Raw genomic sequence first — 12076 nt, 5'->3', positions numbered from 1 at the left:
GTAAATAACTTATGAGGCTATTTGATTGAATTTTACATAAATACATATTAATTGCTTAAGAAAAATGGAATTTAAATTTTTTTTGTTTTAATATTTGTATTTAGATTTTCTGAGTTATATTTTTAACAATGTATGAAAAATGCTTTCGGTTTAATAAATTCATTTAGTATTTTGGAAAAAAATCTTATATTATAATTTTATGGAAAAATATATTGTAAACACTTATAATAGTTAGTTTTGTTTGTTTGTTTTTTCTTTTGAGCTAGATTTCATATTGAAAATTTGTACATTTCAGATTATTATTTTTTTGTTTTGTACATTTTTGTTTTTGTTTATAAGGTAATAAAGTGAAAGTAATTATACATACGTATATACATATAGAAGAAAATTTTATTTTATTTTATTTTATGAATTCTATTTTTGTGTACTGTTTTTTCTTTGTTTTTCGCTTCATCAAAAATTGTGACGTTTACACCGTCAATTTTTGTTATAACGTATGGCCCTTGGTATATGTTTTCATGCTTATTGCGTGGTTCTTTTTGAACAAGAACCCTGTCATTAACGCTAATTGATAACGGACGCGCCGTTTTATCATATATTAGTTTGTTCCGAATTTTGTGTTTATTAATTAATTCTTTAACGATTTTGTGCGACTTTTGCATGCGATATTTAACTTCTTTCGCGTAATTTTCTACATTATAAATCGGGTCAATTTTATCTTTTTTCAAATCTTGAGGCACTGTTGCCTTTTTCCCAAATATTAATTCAAAAGGCGAAAATTTATTATCGAAAACTGTATTAGTTGTTGTGTTGTGTAAAAATTTAAAATATTTTAAATAAACATCCCAATCGGAAAATGTTTCATTTAAATATGCTCGTAAATATTCATTAAAAACTCGGTGGTTACGTTCGATAGTACCCACAGTTTCATGATGGTGTGCGGTTGAAAAATCATGTTTAGCCTTTAAAAGTTTGGTTAATTCAGTGAAAATTTCATTTTTAAATTCGGTGCCTAAGTCGGATTTAATGGAATTCATTACACCGTAAGTTAAGACAAAACTTTCGAAAATGGCAGATGCAATCGTTTTAGCGCTTTTATCTGGAACAGCTACTGTTACTAAATACTTTGTTAAATCGCATATAATGGTAATTGCGAACCTATTACCATTATTTGACTCTGGTAGGGGTCCTAATGTGTCGATTACAATAATATCAAATGGTTTGCAAGGTCTTGGCGTTAAAACAAGATTTTCCTTGTTTTTAGGTTTAACCTTGTTTAATAAACATTTTGGACAATTTTTAACAAACTTGGATACATCACGGGTCATATTTTTCCAGTGATATTTTGTACGTAATTTTGCATAAAGTTTTTTAATTCCGCAGTGTCCGCCTGTTATAGGGTCATTATGGTAAATGGTCATTAATTTTAACTTTTTATCGTCGTCAGTTACTGTTTCTACCGGTTCTGTTAAGATAATTTGTAAAAATTTTAAAATATTGTTACCGCTGGTTTTTAAATTTGAAATAGAGAAATTATTGAAAAATATATCATCTTTTGGCCATTCTACTTGCTTAATATTGCGATTGCCGGCTTCAGCATCAAGCCTCAAAAGTAACTCGCCTAAACAAGTTGTTTCGTTAACATTCGCAAAATTAAGTAATACTTGTTTTTTGTGTTTTAAATGTGCACATATTTGAATATTTGAAATTTTGTTATCTTTATCGTAGCGAAAATGCGTTACTATTCGCGGTATATTTTTAGAAAAATTATATGGAAATTTATTGTAAACTTGTACTGTAGGGTTGTCCGTGTAGTTGTTTTCGTTTTGTAAATCTATTGTTTTTGTCATTGATCGCGTTTTCATAGCTAAAACATGTTTTGTAGAGTCTTTTAGTTCATTAATGGTAATGCGTGAAAGTGCGTCTGCTCCAACGTTTGCTTTGCCTTTTATGTACTCAATAGTGAAGTCGTATTCTGACAGTTCTAGGCGTATTCTAGCAAGTTTTGAAGATGGGTCCTTCATGTTAAAAAGATAAACTAAGGGTCGATGGTCAGACTTCACCTTAAAGTGAGTGCCGTAAACATAGGGTCGAAACTGCTTAATCGCGAAATATATAGCTAAAAGTTCAAGTTCTATGATTGGTTTATTTTGTTCTGCTTTGTTAAAAGATTTAGAAGCGAAACATATTGGTAAGTCGTTGCCATTATGATTTTGGCTTAATATAGCACCGCACCCGTTTTTAGAAGCATCCACAGTTATTAAAAATTCTTTAGTAAAATCAGGATATTGCAAAAGTTTAGGAGACATTAGGGCTGATTTTAAGTGTTGAAATGCAGTTTCACAAGCAAGAATGATAGAATACAAGATTGCGCCGATCAGAGAGGATTTTTGAGAATAACTTTTGTGTGACATCACACTGGTGCAATTGCGAGAGAGAAATGCCAAAACGTGAGCAAGAATGGAAGAAGAAGAAAAAATGTTGCAAGGAAAACGTAAACAAGTTGCACAAGTGTGACGTCATGCAAACAACGATTCTGTCAAATTCGTTAAGAGAGGAATAGCGGTCCGAGATCGGCGCAACCTTTGTATTCTCTCAATCGTGTTTCACAAGCGTTGTCCCATAAGAATTCGAAATTTTTTCGACTCAGTCTATTTAAAGGTGCTGCCAGCGACGCAAAGTTAGGTATGAAGCGTCTATAATAATTTGCAAACGCAACGAATCGACGAACAGCGTCTTTATCTGAAGGTTTTGTATACTTTTTTATTGCGTTAATTTTTGAATCGTCTGGCAGCAGTCCCTTTTCTGAGCACTTGTGCCCTAAAAATGTTACCTCAGAACGAAGAAAATTGCCTTTGGTTGGGTTTAGCTTGAGATTAAATTTTCTACATGTTTCGAACACTTTAGCCAGGTTTTTTTAGATGATGAGTCTCACTGCAACCTATAACTATGACGTCATCAACGTATAAAAAATCTTGATTTGGAGAAATGCCTGAAAAGGCTATTGACATCATTCGAGAAAAAGAATTCGGTGCTACATTTAAACCGAATGGTAAAACTTTCCAGCGAAAAGCTCCCTTGTCAGTGCTGAAAGATGTTATATCTCGCGAGTTTTTATGCAATGGAATTTGATGGAAACCAGAAAACAGATCTAAAGTCGAAAAGTATTTTGCTCGACCAAGGTTGTCTAATATGTCGTCCACACGTGCTAGTGGAAATTTGTCAGCGATAAGCTTTTTATTAACCGCCCTAAAGTCAACGCACATGCGGTACGATTTTTGGCCGGATGGATCTTTTTTTGGTACTAAAATTAATGGACTGTTATAATTAGAGGAGCTTGGTTCGATTAAGTCATTTCGCAGTAAGGTATCGACTTGTCTATTTATTTCTTCGCGTTTTGAGTACGGCAATCGATAGTTTTTGATATAAAAGGGAGTCTTGTCATTCAGTCGAAGTTTCTGTTCGTAAAAGTTGTTGAGTGTCATACGGTCTGTTTTTAAGGCGAATACATCGGCGTATTGTAAACATAATTCAAGCAATTTGTTTTTAGCGTATTTTGGCATTTGTTTTTGTAAAATTGACTTTAGTTCCTCTAAACGTTTTGTCTCTTGGGAAGTTTCGTTTATTTTGTAGACATTATAGTTACTTATATCCTCAGCTTTGATGTAATAATTACGAACGTATTTTACCTCGTCCGTAGTATTTATTACTTTTAAAATTGGATTTGTTGTGTCAACGACACATTTTGATGTAAAAACACCAGAGCAAAGCTCGTGAGAGTCTACGAAAACAGGGTTTTTGGAATTAGTCAATTTAAATAAACGAAAAACTTCACATCTTGGAGGAATGACTAAAGTGTCGGTATTTGAACCGTGTAAAATTGCTATTTTAGTGCTTTCTGTCCCGATGCCGATAGTTATACTGTCATTTGCGTAGTTAATAATACATCTGTTCGTCTTTAAAAAGTCCTTGTCTAGTATGCCGTCAGAAGGTATATTAAAACTGTCATCTACAACGTGAAGAGTATGCGGAATAAAAAAACCTGATACAACCAAGTTTGTACTTACAGTTCCCAATGTTGTAACCGTTTCAGTTGTTACACCAGTGATGTTTATGGTATTGCTACTGTTAATTGCTGAATTTCTTGCTAAACTGGAAATCTTGATTAAAAAGATGTCTGCCTGTGAATCTACGAGAAACGAACATAATTTGTAAGAATCGGTACAATTTAATTCAATAAAATCTGAATAATTAAGATTCAAGCAGTAAATTGATTTTTCAGGGGTAACTACGTTTAATTGCTTAGCTCCTGCTCCCCCTGTGTTCGCTCCTGAGGGGCATCGGCGTTTAAAAATCGAACATTAGAAGTGTTTCTAGAATTTGAACGAGAAGAGTTGTTTCTGTTGCTTGCCGAACGATTGCTTGTGCTATTTCTGTAATTATTTTGTCTATTGTTAAAATTGTTACTTCTATTGTAATTATTTTGATTGTTATTGTGCCTTGTGTTATTGCCATTATTGTGCCTATTTGTATTGCCGTTATTAAATCTGAAACTATTGTTGTGATAGCCATAGTTGTTATGCCCTCTAAAACCTCCTCGAAAACTATTTGGTCTATTTGCCCGTGACCTAAAAGATAACACCTGCCGCTCTTTGACTTCATTATTGTGTTCTACAATCATTTTTGCGACTACATCTTTCGAATCCGTAAAAGTGGTTGATGCTAAAATAGATTTTACTAGTTCTGAACGACTATTCAGCCTGCAAACATTTACTGTCTGCTCTACCGCTAACTCATGGGCTTTTGCTTGAGTCATACCCTCAATAATTAAAGATCGCTCTAATGCGTCAGATAATTCCTCTACTCGCTTCGCAAAATCGGCATAGTTGTTATTAGTAATATGTAATGACACGATTTTGCCAGAGACAACTTTGGAATTATCTGGTTTGATTCTGCTGCGTAGCGCAACCTTTATTTGATCCACTGAAATTATTTGACTGGGTAAAACCTCACGCGCTTTGCCTTCGAGTTTAGACTTTAAAAATGCTATAAATGTTGTAGTTAAGCTTTCATCCGATAATTCTTCAATTAAGTTTATTTTGTCAATGAATGAGTCGAGCGATAGGGGGTCACCACTATAGTTTTCTCGGATTATAGACGCACATAGGCCAATAAATGATTTCTTTTGCTCAGGTGTTGCCATCTTTATTTCGTTTGTATATTCAGTAAAATTTATATTCGGTGAACTAATCGTTACGCAAGGCGTTTCTTCAATTTGTAAAAAATTTTAAAATGAAGGCAAAGAACAACTTTTTTTAACGGTGGAAACTTCTGGTGTGCCAGCTGAACAAGCGTCAGCAAAGTCGTCGTCGGAATCTACTTCAGGATTTAAAATATCTTCTTTTATAAAAGCTGAAAAATCTTCGGGTACTAAAACTTTACACCCAATTTTTTGAAAATACTGAAGTAGTTTTTCTCTGCACCGCGGTAAACTTTTAATTATAGAAGCTGGCTTGTTTCCTTGTTGTTCCGAATTTTTTACTTGAATTAAAATATCGTTGTAAGTTTCGATTAGAGATTTCATATATTCGTCAACTTTTTCCCGATTTGTTGAAAGGGGACGGCTTTGAAGAACACGCTTGGTAACTTTTGAAAATTTTGTTTGTAAATCTTTGAATACAAGTTCGACATCTGACATCTGGCACACACGCAAAGCAAAAGATCTATAAAAACTATCGAACTATTGTATTATTGAAAAAAAAAAAAAGTTATTTGAATAAAGTTGTAATATTCGAAGTTTGGCTACCACGGCATAGAAAACTGAGGAAAACGTTTATTGATAATTATAATCGTTGAAATATTTTACCATATTTCAAACGAAATTTTAAAAGTTGTAGTATAAAAGCACGGCAATGCACAGGCGAAAATTCGTATGAAATTTTTATCGAATATTTGGAAAAAAAAATCTGACTCTTGCCTAATGTTGCAAAGAATTGAAGAAAAATTTTAGTGAAAACTTTAAATTGTTGAAGTTACGTTTAAAAAAATATTAATATTTGTACATCACTGTACCACTGAAGCTGAAATTCCATAAGAAAAAACAGTAACATATACATATGTAAATGTGTGTATTATTCAATCAGTAAACTTTTAAAGTGTTGAATATAATCTTAGAAATTTATGTATATAATATAAATGCAAGTAATGTATATATGTAGTACAAGAAAAGTACAGTAGGTCTTTAAAATTTATGTATGTAATATAAATGCAAGTAATATGAATGTATGTATGTAATACAAGAAAAGTACAGTAGGTCTTTAAAATTTTGTTTGAGAATACAATCTAAAGTTTCAGAAAATATTTTAGTAAAATGTTTAGCAAAGTTTTAAAGGAATATAATGTAAAGTTTTTAAATTTATTGCCATGTGATGTAGAATGTTTGAATTTTAAAAAAAAATTATGGTGGTGTTTCACATATGAATAGTACCTCATACCCCAAAGCTGCAAACTGCTACTCGCTGCCGTTGCTGACGATGTTGTTGTTGTCCCCTCTGTAGAACCTCAGATGTTGTTGTCGCTACGCTGATATCGCGCCTTGGCTTAGCGATACATGGATTTGTATTTGGCGTCAGGTGGCGTGGTGTTATATGCCGCTGTAACTGAGTTACAGTTAAGTGGCTTTGCAAGTGGCGTGGTTTTGTACGCCGTTAGGTAACGGGAGCTATTGTTCAGTGTCAAAGTGGCGTGGTTTTATGTACAGTTATATGTACATATGTATGTACATATACTGGTTATTACGGTGCAGTTGCGGCTTGTCGTAACTTTGGTACAGCACCTTCAACAAATTTTAGCTTTATTGCGGTTGTTTAGTATTGTACTCATTTCCGCAATTTCATGCATTTGTTCGATTTTTAGAAAGTTTCACCACAAACCAACGCTATTTTTCTTTTTGTTGTAGATTTCAAAATGTTTTTTTTTTTTTAATTTGGTACCACCGCTTTTTTTTTTTTTTTTATTTTTTTTTTAATTTTTTTTTTTTTTTTGTTTTCCGCCTTCACTGCCAGCCATTACCTTTTTGTGCAAAAGTTTCGTTTTCTTTTTTTTTTTAAATTTGTTTTTTTCTTGGTTTATTTGAAAATTTGGTACCACCGCTTTTTTTGATTTTTGAAATGTTTTTATATTTTTTTTGTACTTTTTTTAGTTTTTTTTGCAATAATTTTTAATTAATTGTTTATAACCGCCACCGCATTATTTTTTAATTTTTATTTTTATTTATTTTTTTTTTTATAAGTTCATTTTCATTTGTATTTTTTTCATACATATGTATGTATACGTTTTTTGTGAAATTTCTACAGTTTTTTTTTGTTTTTTTTTTGAATGTTTTTTTTTGCAATAATTTGTGCTTTAGTAGCTGTAACCACCACCGATACTGTTTTTTGTAGAAATCAATTTAAATTCATGCCCTTTTTTTTATGCCCGCGGGCCGCCATTGCGCCAGGCTGGGCCACGGTCGCCATGTGATGTGGAATTTTCCACATCATGATTTTTACACGGGCGTACCTGTGTTGCCGCATTCCACGCACTCACACTGCGAACCGAGGAGCCCTAGCGCTCCGCCGTTTCTATTGCCGGCCAACGCCCGGCCTGTGGCTTATGATGTTGACTCCAACACAATTTAAGCGCTGCAGCTCTGCTGCAGTGTATCCCGCGGAGCCCTGGTGCTCCGCCGACTCTGTCGTCGGCCAACGCTGGTAGTCAGCAAACCTCCGGCAAAAATCTATTAAAATTAAACTCGACTGCTCGATTTAAGTGACGCGCAAATAATGCCGCTCAATTTATTTTCATTTTATCTCCTGAACTTAGCTGCTATACTATACGAACTATATTCGGCCTTTCACATGTACACAATCGGCTTCTTACACGTACACAATCCGAACGTCAACAGAAAGAGTAGCAGAGCAACAAATTTTGTTTAGTTGCATGCAAACAATAGGCGAGGCAGGTTGATGACGCATTTCCGTGCATTACCACCAACACATTCTCATTTTTTATTTCATAACTAATACATTCTCATTTTAAGACTTCTCTTTTTGGCGGACACTGCGTTAACAAAACGACGGAATTTAAATACTTTATTTATTTTTTATTTGCAGTCAAACAACTTTCAAAATTAAGCCAGCACACATTAGGTCAACTGATTACTTTTTCTGTGTGAAATTAATAGCAGCTAAAATATTGCACTCTTTCAATGTAGCATGTGAAAACATGACTTAGCTTTCGTAAGACAGACTTTTCCGCACAATGTTTTTTATGTTCAAATGATGAGTATACATATGTGTTTAAGTAGTACCAGAAAACATTGTCCAATTAGCTTGGTTTTGACACAAGTTATCTTCTTACCATACTCAACCCGCTCCCCCTTAAAATGAGCTGCATAATAAAAGAAGTATGTTCATATGTACATAAATGGTTTCATCTAGCGTTTAATTATGGCATTATCGAAATTCCTAAATTGAAAAAAAAAAATTACTATGTGTCTCGTATATATGCCTTGAGGAGAGATTCATAAAGTAGTTAGTCTTCATAAACAACTTCATTTTCACTTAAGGTTTCAGTATTCCCCAATTTTTCACCGATATTAATTATATTCAGAATGCTAATGCTGCTTTGTGACACATTTACCAAAAACCATTGATAACCTCCTGAAAAGAATAGGAACGTTTTTGAAACTAATTTGCGAAAAGAATGTTCAAAGCTCTGTTCACCTTGGGCAAAAAAATTTGAAATTGCAATCCGTAGATTCTCTCAAAGATATGTAGTCATGGTTACGCTACAGGAGATGAAATGTAATCGAAATTGAGGCTGCTATTTATCACCATTAAATCGGGCTATTTACCACCAACAATGCAAGCTGCTTTTGTTGCATAGCGCCACTTGCGGATACTAAAATTTAGGCTAAGCTATTTTTAGCGAAAAGCGTATAAAATGTTAGCATCCGCTTTTTAGCACATTTTAGCGATAACGAAAGTTAGTACCCGGCTGCTGGTCGACACAGTTGGCTTTTTGATTTCGAAAAGAACTTTATCAGCAAGAACCGCGATGTTTTTAGATCTAAATATTTCACCAACCTTTCCAAATTATTTTCCGTAATTTTAGTCTTTCTTTGATAAATAATTAGTTTTCTCTTCTAAGAGTTTCATGGAACCTTTGCAAATATCAACAGCACTAAGTTTTTTTTGCGACATGGTTGACAACCGAAGGAAGCTTTTCTTTCATCTAACTTTCTAGCAGCCAAACTTCAAATAACTCGCCTTTTGTATAGCATGAAAAAACAGTTTTTCTTTAAAACGGCGGCTTAAGTAAAATAAAATCAACTCATTACATCTCAATTTATCCAATTCCTTTTCCCTTTTGTTTGCCGAAAGTTAACAAAGTTGTAAAAGCTTATCTAAAATCATAAATGGAAATAAATCAGAAAATTGTTGAGGTTATGCAAAGAAGTCTATTTTTTTGCATACAAATAATAAAAAGTCACTTTTTTGAATTGGGGTATAGGTACTCACTAGGGCATTCAATCCCGGGATCCAGAATCCCGGGATTCCGAGATCCCGGACACTTTTCCATGTCCCGAAATCCCGGGATTACAGCTCCGGGATCCCGAGATTTTAATGATTCATTTACAGAATGAAAGAGATGTTGAAAACGAAAAAAAGAATTTATTTGACTTGAAACATAACACTAAAATTTGGATTCAAAGTGAACTTGAGTCATTTGCACTTGGAAGTGAATTTCAGGAACTGCCTGAATAACTGTACTTGTTCAAATATTTTGTGCAAAAACTGTTTAATAACGAAAAATCTGGTAGCAATTCAAAACACAAGCTTTTACAGTGTGGCAGAATTGTTCTTCATTTTACTTTGTTGGCCTTTTTTGGAAAAGGATTTTTGTAAATATGAGTAAATGTTTTTGACTAGTAATGAAAATTATTTAAACATCAAATTACATACTCTTTTACTAAGGAGCATTATGCGCCCCTAAGACCAAATGTGTTGACAATGAATCTGTGTGGTTTGAAAAAGGCGAACCTACTGTAAAATGCAAAAAGTTATTATGAAGCCGAAATCCCGAAAAATCTCGGGATCCCGGGATTAGAATTTTTACATACCGAAATCCCGAGATTTTTAAAATGCTTCGGGATTGAATGCCCTAGTACTCACTTATATGTTGGTTTTCCATTTAAAATGTTCCTTTAATTATTCCCACTTTATAAAAAAAAATCACTTGGAACTTAAGAAATGAACAGGTTGCGCAAACAACGTGTCAATAACGTTTTGAAAGTGTAACTTTGTTTGATTGCTGCTTAACGGTGTTTTTTATTTTACAAAAACAAAGTGAAGTTTGTGTTATTTTGGAGTATTCCCTACAGAATGGCAACAAAAAATAATGTAAAACCTGCGTTTACGAAATTGGTCTTTCGCACAGCCAAATGAATCATTTGACCTAATGTGCAACATAGGAAATAATCTAATTTGGTTTTATTTGACCAATATTTAGCTATTAGCGACAGCGCTTGAGTTCTATGGTGAAGCAAAATGTAAAACCAAAAAGAAGGGTTGAAGTAAAGTAGCGGCAAATCATAAAGCAGACCGAGTGCACTAGAACACTTGCATGTATGTATATCAACAAATGAAAGTGGTATACTTGTACCTGCGTGCATATGAGTATGGAAATGAATATGTACTTTGTGTTTTTTTTATTAAAGTGGACTGTTTTTATTATAACACCGTGCGACAAAAAATTTATAAAACACACGAAATAATCAATATATTCACAAAACTAGGAGCCAAATATAGTATAACTACGTTTTTAATTTTTCTCTCTGACGTCAGGATTTTTTTAAAGCACTTTGAAATTTCTGGGATATGATTGAATAAAAAAATGATTTAAAAGATTTGGTGCATTGTAGAATAACAATACGAGTATCAATTAAAAACAAAAATAATGTAGAATTAAAAAAAGAGGAAAAGTATATGACGGAGCTGACAACAAGCCTGGGAGTAAAGTCCTACGCAAGATACGTCGATTACATCATATGTCTTGTAACGGGAGACAAGGAAGAACAAATTCTAGGCTATCTCAACGACCAACACACGAATATAAATTTCACTATGGATAAGGAAAACGAAGGCAAAATAAACTGTTTGGACATAACAATTAAAATAAATAAGGTTACCAACAAATGCGAATTCGGGATATATAGAAAGCCCACGGCCACAGACACGATAATACACAATACTTCAAACGCCCCCCCTAAACAGCACAAAAATGCAGCCTTTAGACATCTAATAACCAGGCTTGAACGAACCCCATTGGAAAAAGAAGCTTACAGCAAAGAACTTAATACGATATACGCAATCGCGGAAAATAACGGATACAGAAAGGGCCTAGTAAACGAGATAAGAAGAGAAACAAAAACGAAGAAATCAAATAAGAAGGAAAATAATGAAAAGGCTTGGGCAGTCTTGACTTATACGGGCAAAACTTCATATAAATTGGCTAAGGTATTCCAAAAGTATAACATTAATACAGCATTTAGAACGAAGGACAATGTGGGGAGGATACTGCGAAATAGTGCAAACGAGGAAGAGCCACTAGACAAGCAAGGTGTATATAAGTTGACTTGCGAATGTCAACATAGTTACATAGGACAAACAGGGCGCAAGATAAAAACAAGATATCGTGAACATATAAGGGACTACAACAAAAAAATGCTAAAACCTTCTACCACCCCGGAATCGAACTTCGCAAACCATATGGCAGAAAACCATTGTACGCCAATGAAAATAGGAAAGACATCCAAAGTTCTCCATGTACAGCACAAAGGACAACGCCTAAACGTATTAGAGAATATGGAGATATACAAACAAAAGACGTTCGTCGGAAAAATAATAAATGAGCAAATGAACACCGCATCTTATAAGATGGAATCATTACACTGTACAGCACTCGGCTGGGTATTGGACCAAACCAATTTTTTTTAAGAGATTGAGTCATAGGTAAAAAAGTAATTTCTCCG

At 33.7% G+C, this 12076-nt stretch overlaps 1 protein-coding gene across 1 annotated transcript; it reads right to left on the bottom strand.

Annotated features, from left to right (window-relative positions):
* Positions 1–2980: 2980 nt before the first annotated feature.
* Positions 2981–5798, bottom strand: LOC118734318 (uncharacterized protein DDB_G0289917-like). Its single transcript, XM_036464041.1, has 2 exons — positions 4068–5798; positions 2981–4009 (listed from the first exon to the last, which is right to left on the bottom strand). Exon 1 carries the CDS (start codon positions 5201–5203, stop codon positions 4295–4297), a length of 909 nt encoding a protein of 302 aa, XP_036319934.1. The 5' UTR covers positions 5204–5798; the 3' UTR covers positions 2981–4009; positions 4068–4294.
* Between the last annotated feature and the right edge of the window lie 6278 nt (positions 5799–12076).

Source organism: Rhagoletis pomonella, unplaced genomic scaffold (assembly GCF_013731165.1).
Source record: "Rhagoletis pomonella isolate Grant_MI unplaced genomic scaffold, Rhpom_1.0 Rhpom_scaffold_00002, whole genome shotgun sequence".
In the NCBI taxonomy this organism is placed as follows: Eukaryota; Metazoa; Arthropoda; class Insecta; order Diptera; family Tephritidae; genus Rhagoletis; species Rhagoletis pomonella.
Note: the sequence above shows the minus strand (reverse complement) of the source record. Positions and strands in the feature narration are given on the sequence as shown.

Coding starts and splice junctions, on each gene's coding strand:
- LOC118734318 (XM_036464041.1), bottom strand. CDS start 5,203: ATGGCAACACCTGAGCAAAAGAAATCATTTATTGGCCTATGTGCGTCT.